The following is a 16762-nucleotide window of genomic DNA, read 5'->3' on the forward strand; positions in this document are numbered from 1 at the left end:
ATAAAAGCCTGATATTTTATACCTGGGTTGCACTACTGGATAGCCAAGCATATTTTAAAGCTTGTTCGCCCCTCCAGATAATCACAGAGGGTTTCCCAATATCAGGCTGGTCTTAAATGATTCGATTATTTTGTTGTGGGGTATGAATCTTTTTGTAGTATTTTTTACTTGAGTGTGGACAGACGCTCTCAATGTATTACATCACCACAACTGAGAGACAGGACTGTCATTTGATTAATATGGAACCTTTACCTAAGTTTACCTTGTTGCCTCCACAGGGCACCCCTTTGGACCTGATTGAGACAGGAAAAGGGCTGAAGGTCCAGGCAGAGCGCCCCCATCTCGTCAGTCTTGGGAGTGGCCGCCTCAGCATAGCCATCACGCTGCTGCCCCTGCCTGAGGGTGAGTGAAGAGTTCGGAGTTAAAAATGCATCACTAAAAGCATTTCAATTTGGCCATTTTTTTCTACGCTTCTCCATATTTAATGGATTATACCAAAAACTAGTCTGAAAAGAACCGGAGGTCTGACGAGCTTAATGACTCTAATAGTTGGCAGCGACCCTGAACATCTCCACCTATTTCTAAGCAAAAACGTCACTCGTTACCTCTGTTAATGGCTGTTCCGGGGGCCAGGGGCTGCCTGTACGAACAGAGGTAACGAGTGGATAGGTGGGGGTGGGGGTGTTCAGGGGTGCTGCCAGGGATTTTGGGTCCTATGAAAAGATATTACACTGGACCCCACCACCCCAGGCCATACCATGACCAGTAAAATGTAATATATAACAGTTCTGCCAAAGTACTCTGGACAAATTCACAGCTGTGGTAAATTTATACATCAAATATTCTTAAAATGATGAAAGTTTAATACTAAAAGCTTAAACATAATCATCTAATATATTAGGGCCTTTAGAATCATCCTAACTTTTCTTCCCCCTCTAACCACTCTCAGGGGGACGAAGTGTCTGACAGGGACCCTAACTTATTATAAGATATTTTAATATCAGTATTAAACTATTCAACTTTCATCATTTGAAGAATGTTTTATGAAAAACTATTTCTTTTATTTATCTTGTTTGGTAAAAAGTAACCATTCAGATTCTCTGCATTGCTGAAAAACATGCAGCGATATTATTGGTTCGTATCAAATCTTCCTGATACCCCAGGCGGGTAAAATTCACAAGAATGTTGTCTTTTGAATGACATGACCCAGGGATTTTGCTTAATAATCATAATTACTTTATTTACGCCTCATCTTATGAATTTTGCAGCCACTTCAAAAAATTGGTGGAGGTCCTCTTTAAGAAATTGAGTATTGTCCATACCTGAATTTAGGCCACAACCATTACATTCACACACAGTCATAAACACACACACACACACACACACACACACACACACTCGAATCCCCTCCCCCCCTTCTGTCTACAGACTGAAAGGCTAATGACCCAACCCTGTCATCACCCCCCTCACCCCTCTTCCTGAGCCAGCAGCAACAGGAGACCTTTTAAAAATGGCCTTCTCCCAACCCCTCCATTACCTACCTCCCTCTATCTCACTGACACTACCCAGCCTCTCTTAACTGCCGCTCCTCCGTCTCAGACCGTCTGTCTGCATGTCTCGAGAACACGTATGGAATGTTGGGGAAGAATCTCCCAGGCCTCCACATTGAGGAGCATCTTTATTCTTTAGTGCAGGTGACAGAGGATGAAATAATGGTTCTACTCAAACTACGGGGTTCCTCGGGTTCATGCTTATCTCGCTGTCCTGACTGGAGATAAGGCTAGACAGACCCGGCTGGGGAGACGGGAGAGGAATGTGGAGTCCCATGTGTTTAACTTGGCCTGGAGATTTAACGTTTGACCGCCATGCTCTCGTTCCATTGTTGTCATGTCTCGGTGAGCACTTCATGAGTCATGCTCTCTGGAGGGCAGGCCCACATTCGGCCCGAGCTGACATAACAGTCAGTGTCTTTGTCTTTGACTGAGTTGGGTGTGAAAGAGAAGAGAACGTGGAGCTCATGGAGAAACTGTATCTAGTCGAGGAGCGCGTGGTAGTTCCTGACTCTGAGCAGTGACTAAAAGCCCTGATGTTGCAGCTAGGCTGTGTAGGCAGTGCGGTAGTGACAGTGACAAAGTGGATTGTGCACCCACATACAGGCCTGTGCGCTTTAAGAGGCTAATTAACACCTACAAGTACAATTATCCTCTAATTGCACTGGCGCTGGTCTGCAGGGAAACATACAGTACAGTGGTGTTACAACACCATGTGGGAGACCAGGGTTCAATTCCCGGTCTGGGTGACTATGCTGCGCTACACCAATAAGAGTCCTTGGGCCAGACTCCTAACACTACATTGGCCCACCTCTGTAATATGAGTAACCTTGTAAGTCGCTCTGGATAAGAGTGTCAGCTAAATGCCATAAATGTAATGTAATGTAAATACAGTATGTACAACAAGAACCAGCTTTAGCTACAAGGGTTCTCCATAGTACTGAGGAAAGGTCCTTCGATTTGGACCCTTGTTGGTGCTAGGAAAATAATAATGTTTCCCTGTTCAGTGACAAACTCAGGCACTTTGAACATGATATGAAGGAGACAAGTGGTTGCAAATGGTGTATATGTGTTATATGAACACATAGATGAACACAATTCCAGCCAAAACCAGAACAATTTCAAATTGGCATGGTTCTAAATAGAACTCATGAAGACCCCTGTACTGAAATGGAATAACATAATGACATATTGTCACTGTCACACAAAAGCCTAGTATTCCCAAAATAGCAACTTTACAAGAGATGGACCCCCCCTGCCTTTTAAAGCAATAGTTTGTAAGTTTTGGGAATGTGGGGATTTAGAGACCTCTCTGGTGAGAATGTGTAATTGCACTAAGCATGCAGAGGAGGCCCAGTGTAACTAGTGCTGCAAAAATCATCCAACTTGCCTCACAATGTATCTCGCAAGCTGATTGGCAGGACTTTACTCGTAAACAGATGCCATGTTGAGCATTTCAAGAAAACTCTCATTCCTATTTGACATGAATTCACCCTGATTTATAGGGTGTAATGTATCTGTATCTGTAGCACACCTCCACATGCAACCCCCTCATTTTTCATCAGACAGCCAGCGACTGCTCTTAACTAATCTTCTGTGTTTTCAGGGAGGACCACTCTGGGCCATGGAGCTATGGACATAAACATCCAGGGGCCTGGAGTTGCTGCCCAGCACTGCTTCATTGAGAACAAGGCTGGAGTGATCACACTGCACCCCTGTGGGAACCAGTGCAGCATGGACGGCCTTCCCGTCACTAAGCCTGTACGCCTGTCTCAAGGTATCTGTACATGACCAGTTGGTGGCGACTGGTCAAGTCCTTCACTCATATCTTATCAAAGAAAAAACACAGCAGTGATGTTAGGTAAACAGCCCTGAGGTGCTTGTAGCTGATTAATGGGCATTTCCTAAGGTGTTACGTTTGCCAGTGCATTATGTCATCGTCCACAAACGCAAAGTTACTCGAGACTATATCACTTGTACAGAGCTAGTGGAGACAGGGCAGACTTATTTGCAGGACTCTTGGTGACATTTCAGTTCATTTCCTGAACTGAAATGAATTGTATATATTTAGAGATTAGATTAGAGATGATATATCGGTATTGATTGGCATCGGTATCAGGCCGATGGCAGCCAACACCCTGTATTAAAAGCGGCAGAGAGTCAAGATTTCCAATGCAGTAATGGCAGATCCTCTAGATTTCAATATTAGTAACGATATCAGCTGATTCTTAAGACTGTAATTTCACTATGGGTCAATAATTACGATTTCAATATCAGTACTGGCAGATATCAGTATTGGACAATGCTCAAGATTGTAATATCAGTATTGGCTGATAATTAAGATTGTAATATCAGTATTGGTTGATACTCAGATTTCAGTATCAACATTGTCTAATACTCAAGATTTCAAATGCAGTAATGGCCGATCCTCTAGATTTCAATATTAGCATCGACATCAGCTGATACTCAAGATTTTAATAGCAGCATTGGTCAATAATTAAGATTTCATCAGTATTGGTTGACACCCAAGATTTCAATATTAGTACTGGCTGATTTTAGTATTAATCTCAGCTGATACTCAAGATTTTAATATCAGTATTGGCTGATCCTGAAGATTTCAATATCAGTATTGGTCAATACCAAAGATTTTAATATCAGTATTGGCTAATACTCAATATTTTAATATCAGTATTGGGCATTAATTGAGATTTTATCAGTATTGGATGATAATGAAGATTTCAATATCAATATTGGCCTATAATTAAGATTTCAATAGTACTGGCTGATATTCAAGATTTTAATATCAGTAGTGGCTGATCCTCAATATTTTAATATCAGTATTGGCTGATCCTGAAGATTTTAATATCATTATTGGCTAATACTCAATATCTCAATATCAGCATTGGCCAATACTCAAGATTTCAATATCAGCATTGGCTAATACTTAAGATTTCAAATGCACTAATGGCTGATCCTCTAGATTTCAATATTAGCATCAATATCAGCTGGCACCCGAGATTTTAATAGCAGTACTGGCTAATACTCAAGATCTCGATATCAGTATTGGCTGACAATCAAGATTTCAATATCAACATTGGCCGATAATTAAGATTTCAAAATTAGTCATCAGACAATAACATCATCTGATACACAAGATTCTAATCAGTATCAATATCAGCTAAATCTCAAGGATTCAATATCATTATCAATACCGTCTGATACTCAGGATTTTAACTGACTTTAAGTATTGACATTGACTTTGGCTAATACTCAAGATTTCAGGCCAGAACTACACACATTAAATTCAGTGTCAGTTTTGGAAAGGAAAAGGGGTACTGTGCTGTCTCCAGGGGACACTTTTTCTTAATGGTACTGACAGGCTCCTCAGGAAGCCTTAGGTTGTAACCACAGTTTAGTCCTGTGATGAGAAAGTCCAGCGATCATTACTCCCTGGAGGGCAGGAATTGATTGTTGTGGCACTGTCGAGCCCTGAGTCACAGCGTTTGGGGAAACACTAAGCCAGAAAGTGACATTTCCCTTGTTTTGAAGCAAGCCTGAGACAGAACTACTGAGCATTCATATGCTTCTCCTGCATACATACAATATCTTCCATATCAGCTCTTTAACAGAGGGTTGCAATAAAGCATTGGGCCATAATTGCCAGAATTCACACATTTTCATACAGCTTCAAAGCCTGACATTTGCTCTGAAAGGAAGCGTTATCTAGGTCCTGCTCTGTAGCTTTATTATACTGGCAGGTGTGGGAAAGGTCACGTATACACACGCGTACATGTCCTTTGTGCCAGAGGAATCGTAGATATCAAGCACTGTATCTTCAGTACATGTCACAAATCACTCCCTCTAGGCTCGAGTGAACTCCTCGGGGCTACCCCTCGGGCTAATGTTTCTATGGCACCTCATTTGATGGAAGCAAATGAGCTCATTTAGCTGTGCAGGTCCTTTGTCCCCACCAGAGTTCAAAGACAACTGACCTCATTCAATCAAATAAGGGCCTGTAACTCAATTGGCTGTGAGCACTTTCAAACTATCACAGCTGTTCCCTCTGCGATCATCACCACCTTGAAAAGCCACCCAAAATGTGACGCACGAGTGTGAAATCACTCTGCTACATTAATGAATGCGAGGCCGGGTACCCCGACGGAAAGCCTCTGAGAGCAGCAGCAGCAGCAGCGCTGATCCACAGTCTGTTCCTATCAGTGAGGTCATCGCAAATATGAGTGAGATCTGATTCTAGACCAGCACGCTCAAAAGCTTTGTGAATACGATCCATCCCTGGCCCAACAGTCTTTTGTCTGTGGGAGCAATTTGAATGGACGGGTCCAGGGGGAGGGGTGTGTGTGTGTGAGTGTGTTTGGGGGTAATCTTCTGTTGTGTAGGTTAATGTGGGTGAGTGGGTGAAGGGTATTGTGCTGAAAAAAGAGGGGAGTTCTGCACAGCAAAAACATCCACCATCGAGGTGACATGAAGTGTTACCTCAACAAGTGGATAAAGTCCAGTTAGTCTGTCAAAAAAAAAAGAGGGTCAAGTGCCCAACAGCTTGCCAAGCCCAGGTATCGAACCAACAACTCCCTAACAAATATAAGGGTGACTCCTAATCCACTGGGCCCCCATTAGGCCTAGAACAGTGCACCACCCCTCCAGTCTGCTTTAAAGGTTCTGTATATGATTTTGCTTGATTTCTTGATTGAAACCCTTGTAAAGGGATGAGGATGTTTTATGCTCTACTTCAGGTTACTGCATTTTGCTTAGCAGCAGCAATTGTAGCAACAGTTGCCTAACCCACACCTAGCTAACGCACGTATTTGTCACTGTACTACATACAGCAAAATGTGTCCTCTGCATTTTTCCCATCTGTAGTCAAGAACGCACAAACACACACACACACTAGTGAAGTAGAGGCAGTGAGCACACACACACACCCAGAGAGCGGTGGGTAGCCAACTCCAGCACCCGGGGGGCAGAAGCCCAGAGGGTGAAGGGCCTTACTCAAAGGCCCAACAGTGGCAGTGTGCCGAGCCCGGGTATCGAACCCACAACACTCGGTGCAGATCGGCTATTGACCGGAGGAGCTGGTCCAGTCTTGGCTTTGTAGGTCAGCGTCAGAAACGTGTCTGAATCTGATGCAGGCAGCAACTACAGGAATCCAGTGAAGACAGAATGCACCATAGAGTGACATTGCTGAACTTAGGAGCGATGAAGACGACCTGTGCTGCTGCATTCTGGATTAGCTGCAGAGGGAGAGCAGCCAGAAGGGAGAGTGTCCAAACCTGTGCATGACACTGTATCTGTCCAGAAATGACCAGAAATAGAAGAGTAGAATGTTTAATAAGTGATTAAAATTAAAGAAATATATGTATATGTCTAAACGGTAAACAAGGCAGAGGATTCTGACTGCATTTAAATAATGATTCATTAAAATCAACTCAAATAAATAAAATACTGTATTTTTTATGACTATATTAAGAATATGACCTCTAAAAGAACATTTGCTGTTTAGTTTAGTATATTCACACCAGTGTTACTGTTCACGAATGGAGACCTCAGACTCGGTGGGACGGTGTGTGAGGGCTAGGCTGTGGGACTGCAGCCTGCAAGTTAGCTAACCTCAGTGGAGAGGAGCTCTGACTCAGGGCTGAGCAGCTCTCTCTCTCTCTCTCTCTCTCCCCTTCTCCTTTCTATCTCTCTCTCTCTCTCTCTCTCTCTCTCCCCCTTCTCCTTTCTATCTCTCTCTCTCTCTCTCCCCTTCTCCTTTCTATCTCTCGCTCTCTCTCCTTTCTATCTCTCTCTCTCTCTCTCTCTCCCCCCTTCTCCTTTCTATCTCTCTCTCTCTCTCTCTCTCTCTCCCCTTCTCCTTTCTATCTCTCTCTCTCCCCTTCTCCTTTCTATCCCTCCCTCCCTCCCTCTCTCTCTCTCTCTCTCTCCTTTCTATCCCGCTTTTCTACGCGACGAGGAAATGAGTCTGCTCCACTGACGGAGACAGCTGTTCAGCTCCTGCCACCTACGAGGAGGAGCATCAGCAGCAGCAGCACCACCACTGCTGCTGAGGAGCCGCTTAACGGCTCGGCGACCGACCACCCCTCAGCAGAAGACTGCACGCGGCAGCAGCGGCTTCTGAGGGCGGACAGCGTTCTTTTTGTTTTAGCACAACTTTACCCTTTAACTTTACCCGAGAAATTCATGAACCTCAATGCTTTGGCACAGACTCGGAACAGCTTAAATCTTCTCCTTATTTTCTATTGTTAGTCACGGAAAGTTGGAGACTATGGGGAAGCGCTGCACGCCATTTCCATAACAAAGACAGATTCACTCCCATTCACTTCCACTGTACTTCGCCTGTAAGGAGGAAAACCCACGTGGCTCGTTTTTTTTAAAGGCACAGTCCTCATTTTTTTTTTCTTGGTGGAGGATTGCGAGAGACATGACGGGTTGGATTTAGAAGTAAGTGAATATGTGGAGAAACATGTTATTTGTGGTATTTATATCTAATAATTTCATTTCCTTTCCTTTCTGTGCTTGTACTTTGTATAGAATGATGTATTTATATTAATAGCAGAATGTGCTACCGCTGTTAAAACAGTCTAGACAGGTTGGAATAAGCTATATCTAGAACCTAATGTTGGCTGATGTAGACTAGCCTGGACAGATCATTTATACCATAGATTATTATTATCATAAGAGGCCGCAGACATCTGTACTTTGAAGGCACCGGTCTAGACAGTGGCACAGACGAGACCTTGCATTGTCCTAGATCTTAGCATAGCAGAAGAATGAGAAGCTTGTGGAGCTTGTAACTGCCCTTTCTACCTTAACCACTCCAAAACGATCTCGAACCGCTTCACAGTTTCTGACATGGACCATAGCGAAAGCAGTGTTGACTGTGAGACTCTGAGAACCTGGCTCAGAAAGCTGGCGCACACTCAGGGCTGAGCAGTGGTGAAGTTGCATTCTGGCCTGGTTTACTGTTACACAGCTATTCCTGGTCAATGTGACCCAAGTGCTTTTATTAATCCTCATTCTGTCTCTCTCTCTCTCTCAGTTCTGCCGCTGGGCTCCAGAGTTTGCTCAATCCGGTGGTTTACTCAGCTGTATTTGTGCCTTAGCTGTCTGAGAGGGAGCCAGAATGTCTGTATAGGTTCCTTGTGTTAACGCTTGACCTCAGGGTCAGGAAAGGAACCCGGTCACGATCGCAGAAAGTTTGAGAGTTTGTGCACTAGGGCTCTCGAGCCACGATCCCGGAGGGCTGGTGTCCACAGCAGCTTGGTAAACACGTCTGCTAAACCTGATCATCTGATCTGATGGGTCGAACCTGGGCTGTCTGAGCTGAGAAACCAAGGGAGACTCCGGCCCTCCAGCATCCTAAGGCACGTAATTGTAGTTAAATAGTGTAGCCTGCAGTGGACTCCAGCCTTCTAAGGCTTAAAGGGTTAGGCTATATCTGCGATGCTCACTTCTGCCTGCTGTGCACTTGGCCCAGTCAGCGACACGCTGGGTTTCGGCTGGTTCTCTTTAGTCGTGGGGGCTTTACCTTCCCTGTAAAACAAATTGCCATGGTAACCAGTGTGCATGCGCTATGTGCTGTCCCTTTGTTTGGACGTCCATTGACTAGGATGGGTCACTGCTCTGTTCCCTGCTCTTCGTTTTTGTCTGCACTTCTTTTTGACTAAGTCTTGCTTTGAGTCGACCTTAAAGCAACGATATGGAAAATTAGGCTCCCCCCTACAGCGGAGAAATGTAATTCCTGCTTCGACCCACCACTGAAGGATATGTTTTTCTAGACAAGCCAAAAGTCACTGTAAGTGAAAGAATCATGTGGACTGACTATGGGATTTTACACGACTGTGACTCGAATATGGTTACGCAGTGTTATGCAGTTCTCCAAACTGTTGTCCTGCCCACTCCACCAGGGTTACACAGTGCAAGTGGCGGTGTTGTGAGGCCGTAGTGGGAATGATAGAGTTGCTACCCCTCCATTACAAGTCAGTTAAGAATCACAGTGATTTGGAAGCTGTTACTTTAGAGTAAAAAATGTTACATACTGTTGCTTTAAGTGGTTCTTTGCCTGGTTAAAGGGATCTTCGCAATCACAAAAAACCTTTGACAGGTAAGGCCATATAGGCTCTTCATGGTACATGTCTACCTGAGGTAACCATGTGAACATGTAACATGGACACCTGCTCTCCTGTTGCACTGCGGGCTCCTGTCAGGCTGTTGGAAGCTGGAAGCAGATGCAGGGACCCCGTGTAGTTGGAGCAGGGCCCAAACAGCACTCTCCCTGATGAGTGCAGGTTTTAGCAGTTATGACTGTAATGAGGAAAAGACCCTTCCAAGAAGGTTGAGGGGGGGGGGGGTTGGTGTATGGTCTGATCAATTTCCTATGCAGTGTGCCGAGTCCTTGTCGCTTTCGCAGTGTCTCTCAAATGGCCTCATGAATTCTAAGCGTGAATTGGCTCTCCGTCACCGTTTGTCCTGGAAGTCATCTGGCACTGCAGAAGTCCGTAATGCAGTGGTCTCTCCGAGACTTGCTCCCGACAGGATATGCATCATGATGCTTGCAATCTGTATATGGAGTCTGAAAAGTGACCCTGAGTTGCAGTGAGGAAATGAAACTGTGTTATTATGTGTCAGTGTGTAAATGTACAGTATTACTGACTCAGCAAAAGAGCAGTGCTCCAGAAGAGGCTGATGAGGAGCTTCTTAGGTTGAACTGTCCCTCGGTCCATGTCCCACCGAGAGGCCACAGTCGATCATTAGGCCTCATTTTCAGTTTCGGAGGGAAATTTTATCTAGACTGTTATCTATACTGCCAAAACTGCTTACATGCCTCAAATAGAGCCTGTGTACACCTGGTCACTGCATGTGACTGGTATCTGGATTTGAGCCACATGCGTTTCCAGTCCAGTTAGTCAGGCCGAAATCCGATTGCTGTGTAGGTCAGAAAATGCAAATTTGCTTGTTGTACGGCAATTATTACTGGTGTTTCAGTTGTGCTGGGAGGAGTTTGGGTTGTTTCTATGCATCTTGGATAGATGGATGTGTTTACATTGCTGAACCTGGCTCATATGCATCCCGGACCACCTCAGTGTCTGGTTTGAATGAGTCTTGGGTGTGTTTACACCTGCGTTTTTTTACAATCCTGATACTCAAGTGAATGGATGAAGTGACCAGATGTAAACAGGGTCTTGGGTTGGTGTGATGTTTGCTAGAACTGCCTGAGTTAGCATCAACTGCCTTGTGTAGATGATCATATGCAGAAATCCAGAAGAGAGCTACTGGCTGCGGTGGGGCCTGGCTTCCGTGAGGACTCTGTAAGCGGACACTCCTATGCAGAGCATGACTCTGCAACAGGAAACTGACATAGTGTACAATAACCTTCGCCTGGCACCAAAATATCTGTGGTAAAATGATCCATAATGACTGGAAGAGAGAGGGCTGCAGAGCTATAAACAACACGGCAGGGGAAACGCATACTATGTTTAACTTCGGCTTGGCATTTAGACTGTTTCAGCCTGTTCCTTCAATGCTCAGGACCTCACAGGAGCACCGCAGGGCAGGTAGTATTTGGGTGGTGGGTCACTCTCAGCACTGTAGTGACACTGACATGTTGGTGGGGTGGCAGTGAGAGAATGTTGCGCTGGTACGAGTGGATCAGACACGGCAGTGCTGCTGGAGTGTTTAAACACCTCAGCAGCACTGCTGGACTTCTGATAAATGACACTGACTTTACATCTACCTGGTAGTTGGTGGAAGTCACCAACTAGGTAGCCGTGGACCATGAGAGGACACAGTGTTTAAGCACTCCAGCAGCACTGCTGTGTCTGATCCACTCGTACCACCCCAATGTCAGTGTCACTGCAGTGCTGGGAATGAACCACCATCCAAAAAATACCAGACTGTAGAACAGCTGGACTATAGTCTGTGAAGTGCTCCTATATGGTAAGTTAAGTTATGTGATTTCTTTCCAGATGTTTGTGAGCACATCTTCGTCCATACACTGTAGAAGGCAGCTGGCCGTGAGGTTTGGGAATGACAGCCACATTATGATTCAGTAGTGTACAAGCCCACGCCTGTCATCAGCCTGATCCCATTTAACGCAGTAGATGTTGTGTGACAGCCTTTTTGTCTGCAGACTTCATGCAGCAGCGGCAGTGCTGTGGTTTATTGGAGAGGCCTGAGTGCTTTTGGGAATGACGTGAATATATGACGGCACGGGTGTGAGTCGCTCCCACCTCAGGTAGCAGGTATGATTCATGGCTCCATTAAACGGCCTCATTTTTCACAGCACTGTCTGTGTATTCAGATTAATGCCCCACACCGCCGTGCTCTGTAAATCCGTTCTCAAAACCCACACATTTAGCATTAGGGCGAATCCTTCAAACGGGCCAACTCAGGGACTGTAATTGGCTTGGATTGACTATCAGTGGCAGGGTGCAGATGCTCCGCGCTCTTGAGGGACCTGTCACATTCTTAGAGTTGACCACTTCCCTTCACAGTGTCAGTAGTAATGTGACTCACTTCCTTCATGCCAAGAATGTGCAGAACACGCCAAAGCCTTTGCTCTTTTGACCAAACGTAAACGAAGATAGCGGATCTGACCCCTCACTGTGCTTTGCGTGACCAGGACTCCCAGTGAAGTCCTGCTTCTCTTTGTTGGGATGGGTGTACGTTGAAAGACTTGGCCTGAGGAGGGATTTTTTTGTTGGATCTTCTTGTCTCAGAACAGCTTTTGATGTAAGTAGTCAGACTGAGGCTGAAGTCAGGGCTCAGTTGAGGCCCGTGCTGAGTCATGTGGAGTTTGAGCCCTGACTCCTGGCGGAGTGGAAGCGCTCAGCTGTGAGGACGCGGGGGCTTCCTTTGTTGATCCTAATGCGTTGTGGTGTGAGCTCTGCCAGCGGTAGCCCAGGGCTCCTCTGTCGTGGAGAACACATGAGGATGCCGTTGCTAATCCGTCACTCATGCTGACCTCAGAGACGCTTGGGAAAACGGCATGGGAAAGGATGCGCTCGCCACTGCACGGCGTTGGAGGCAGTGAAGAATGGATAAATCCACACTTCAGCTCCTCACGCTTGGTGGGGAGGCTACTGAGTAGTGCGAGTACTGGGAATACTGGGTCTGCTGAATGGCACCCAGCACAAACATATATAACCCATGTCATCAGGCGACCGCCACATGTTGGCACCTGCTATTGCAAACCTGAGAAATGAAAATTGGGCATATTATAACTAGCTTTCAGCTCTACATATAGCCTAGTACATATAGCCTATTCTCCTCAGGTAGCTCTCTTTGCTAGCTCACATCAAATCCTGTCAGATAATCAGATTCTTCTCAGTATCACTCAGACTGTTCTTCTTCTTCTTCACAATTTCATAAAAAAAGAGCACAGTACTTCCTGACTAAACAATACATCTTAATATTGATAACTGAGTTGTAGGTGTAGGGTTGAAGGGGTTAAGATTGTGGACCGCACCTGGATCGCTGGCTGGCCGTGGTGATTACTGAAGAATGAATAACACTAAGCTGGTAGAAATAACAGTCACAGTCGTCTGAAAGCTACCGCCTCGGGGCATGGCATTCTGAGGGTGTGTCTAGTCAAGTCAGGCATGACTGAGGCCCTCTGCGATCCAGCTTAACATGAATCAAGTCATGACTTTGTTCTCGAAGATGGAGCTCATAAACATCCTCCCTGCAGTCATGAAGTAACGTGCAGTAACAGAGATCGGAGAGGCGTGCCTTTTGCCACATACCTTAGAGCGGGACTGTGTTAGACAGAGGTGTGATGCACACGGGGAGAGATCTGGCAGGAGAGAGCCTAGTGATAAGAACAACAAGCAAGCAAGCAAGCAAGCTACTGGAGGGTCAGGCACCGGCTGTGTCCAAATCCAAGGCATCAAGGTTGCTGCCTTCATGCTGTGCCGCTCATAAGTCCGTGCCTTAGGGCAATGTCGCTGAAACCGAATCACAAGGGCAACTGTCTGTCCTGGAGTTGCCAAGGTGTTGACAGCCCATTGCTAGCTGTTGATGTTTAGCTGTGTTAGTGTTAGCCGTTACCATCCCCCCCCCCAAAAAAAAAATGATACCACAATACTGCGCTGCAATGCAATAATGTCCACAATAGGGACAAAAGTATTGGGACACCTGCTCGTTCATTGTTTCTTCCGCAATTGAGGCCATCAAAAAGGGCTTATGCTGCTTTTGTTGGAGTAACTAAGGCATTAGTGGAGCACTGCTGTGAGGATTTGATTGCATTCAGCGACAAAGATTGTTTGGATGTGGGATGTGGGATGATCGCCATCCCAACTTGTCCTCAACTTCCCATGGAGCACCATCCATTATTCCAGAGAACACCATTCCGCTACTCCACAGCTCAATGCTGGAAGCCTTTTTTGCCCCTCTAGCCCATGCCTGGCATTAGGGATGGTGCCAATAGGGTCACGAAAATCTGCTCTAGAGAGTCCTATTTTATTGGCAGTACTTCTCTACTGGACTACACAAGCTGTGTGTGTGTTTGCATCAGTGTCAGCAATGGGTGCAACTTAAAGTAGCTGAATGCATTCATTAGACGGGGTGTCCACAAACATTTGACATGATGTTCTTGTTCATTCAGTTGTGTTTTGATATAAGGCTGCATAAAGTCAAACCTGTTGCTTTGTCAGATACTAGCTGAGGAGACCAGTGACCTGGTTTTCACCCTTGTTTTAAGACAGAAGAGCCTTTATCTCTCGATTAGGCTAACACAGTTTTTGTGGTTTGTGTGTTTTCCTCAGTTTGCTCCCCAATCCAGTCATTCCCAATTCTCATCCATTAGCTAGGATTTCCCCATCACATGATGCTACCAGTGCTGGGAGGGGGAAGGCTAGCATGGGCTTTGTCCGCCAACTCGCCTTTGTGGGAGAGGCCCTTACTGATCCAGGTGGCACAGGTGGTACCATGCTATTCTCTTAGTAGTCAAAGCTTCGAAGAGGTTTAAGGAACGAAAGTCCAACGCAGAACCCTATATTATTTTGCGTAGCGTCTCCTCGCTGTCCAATGAAAAACATGTATCTCCAAAATGGTGACTTTACAGGAGAAAGCAAAAATGTTCTGAACTTTAAATGGACGAAAAGAGAGCTTATTCCTATAGATCGCATTTCTATTGGTCTGTTCATCCAGAATTATTCACACAGACAAAAATAGAGATGTTTTTCATTGGGCAGCAGGGTTATGGGTGGACATGTGTTCTTATTAACAGTGATAATTGATAATTATATGTCGCTGTCATGCAAAAAAAAAAAATGTCTTTATGACAATTTTATTTAGATGTTCTTTACATTGTGTCTATTGTCAGGACAAATGGACCAAAAATGGACCAAAAATGGACCAAAAATGGACCAAAATCTTTTTGAGTTGACCTCCACTATAAGGTTGAATATTTTGACAGATCAGCCTGGTCTAGGTCATGGTTCGCCACTGCTTTCCAGTAATTCCAGGAACTAGGGGTCTACAATGCAAACACACACGGCCACTTGTTACCATTAATTTATCCAAAATAACCTGTGATTTTTTTTGTAATTTTTTCTTTACACTTTTGAATGCAATGAGATAAAAAATGAAAAAAAAGAGATTTGTCTAGAATGGAATATTTCCCAGCAGTCCACTCTAATGGTCAAATTTTGAAAAGTCGATGAAATCCCTCCATTAGTGAAGTGTTGGTACTGCAGGATCTGGTCTCTCGCTCATAATGCACCTCTGTTTTCAGTATTAGTTCAGCTTGCCTAGCAGTGAGCATGCAGTGACTAGTCAGACTCCACCTTTCAAACTTGGAGAATAAAACTGTACCTCAGCAGTTCTTCTGAGCAGCAGTCACACATTTGTGTGATGTTTGCGGCATGGATGTCTGCCCACAGCATTCATAAGACATGAAAACATTGCTGTGTCTGTATTTTTTACTCTGTTGGGATGGTTCCTATGGCGATGCCATAGCATCTAATGTCCTTGTGTTCCTGTCACACTTTGTCCTGTCTGGACCTGAGATGTAATCAAATGTTCCTCAGGTCTGGAACAAAAAGGGCATCTGGCAAGCTTGATTCACGTACTAAACATCTGCTATGGAACAAAAAAACATAGTACACTTTCCTGCCATCGAGCTGTACAAACTCGCAAAAGTAAGCTCTCTCTGCCGACTGCTTTTTATGTAGGGTTTTGGACTATTGGGCTGCTATCACTGCTAATAAACATGCTAAAATCAAGCACATAGCCACACATTCTCCATAGACGCACAATGAACTGCATAGTGGCACCAGAAATAAAGTTTGGTTGAGGAGGGATAATGATCTGGCTTTGAATGTGGCATTGTTGTAGGATGCCACCTTTTCCACAGCTCAGTTTGTGAAATTTCTGTCATTATGTGGTGGACCACGCAAACTCACAGAGCAGGACTGCCGACCAGTGCTGAGGAGTGTAAAACATCACCTGCCTGTTGTTGCATCGCTTGCTAGTTCCAAACTGCCCCTTGAAGCAACGTCAGCGTACAATAGCTGTGTGACAGGATCTTCATGAAATGGGTTTCCATGGCTGGGTGGCTGCACACAAGCCTCAGATCAATATATGCAATGCTAAGCTGGGTTTATCTAGGAGAACCTTCCTAGCATCCTGTGTAGTGCCAAGAGGGAAGTTTGGTGGAGGTGGAATAATAGTATAATTTTGTTAGGATTTGGGTTTGGCCCCTTAGGTCCAGTGAGGGTTCATGGTAATGCTACAGCACACACTTCAATTAGTGTGTTATTTGGTGTGTACTTATTATTATGTATGATAGTGTGCACTTCGTATTGTGTACTTACTAGCCATATAAAGCTCATACAAAGGCTTGTGGTGTTGTTCTTTCCACCCTTTGTCCCATCCCTCTCTGTCACAGCCTGAGAGCAAATATTCCATGCCCCTGACTGTACCTCTCACACTGCAGTGCTAAAGCCGCTGGGCTCCAGAAAGAGTTTCAGTTGTGATCGTTTGTAAATGTAACACGACAATGTCAAATCTAGACGCTGTGGGTCTATATGTCAGTTTTAAGACAAAAAAAAATATATATAAAAAATCACGTACTAACTTAAGGTGTGAAGAAGACATTTTTGGGTTCTAGTTGATGGGTTTTAAGGTCTCCCATTTTGGTACTGCCAAGTAACCCACCCGTATGTAACTCCCCCTAGCACTAGCAGTGCTCC

The 16762-nt window shown here is 44.9% G+C and overlaps 1 protein-coding gene across 11 annotated transcripts in view; it reads left to right on the forward strand.

Annotated features, from left to right (window-relative positions):
• Positions 1-16762, forward strand: part of phldb1b (pleckstrin homology-like domain, family B, member 1b) — a 102660-nt gene that overhangs the window by 22909 nt on the left and 62989 nt on the right. For 10 of the 11 annotated variants that reach the window (XM_072692218.1, XM_072692211.1, XM_072692214.1 and 7 more), the window contains 2 exons: positions 279-402; positions 3157-3327. In XM_072692218.1, coding sequence (XP_072548319.1) covers positions 279-402; positions 3157-3327 — 295 coding nt within the window. Of the gene's footprint in view, positions 1-278; positions 403-3156; positions 3328-7540; positions 8010-16762 lie in introns of those variants that run through there. The other variant, XM_072692216.1, reaches the window with a different exon arrangement.

This window comes from Salminus brasiliensis, chromosome 11 (assembly GCF_030463535.1).
Source record: "Salminus brasiliensis chromosome 11, fSalBra1.hap2, whole genome shotgun sequence".
Classification (NCBI taxonomy): domain Eukaryota; kingdom Metazoa; phylum Chordata; class Actinopteri; order Characiformes; family Bryconidae; genus Salminus; species Salminus brasiliensis.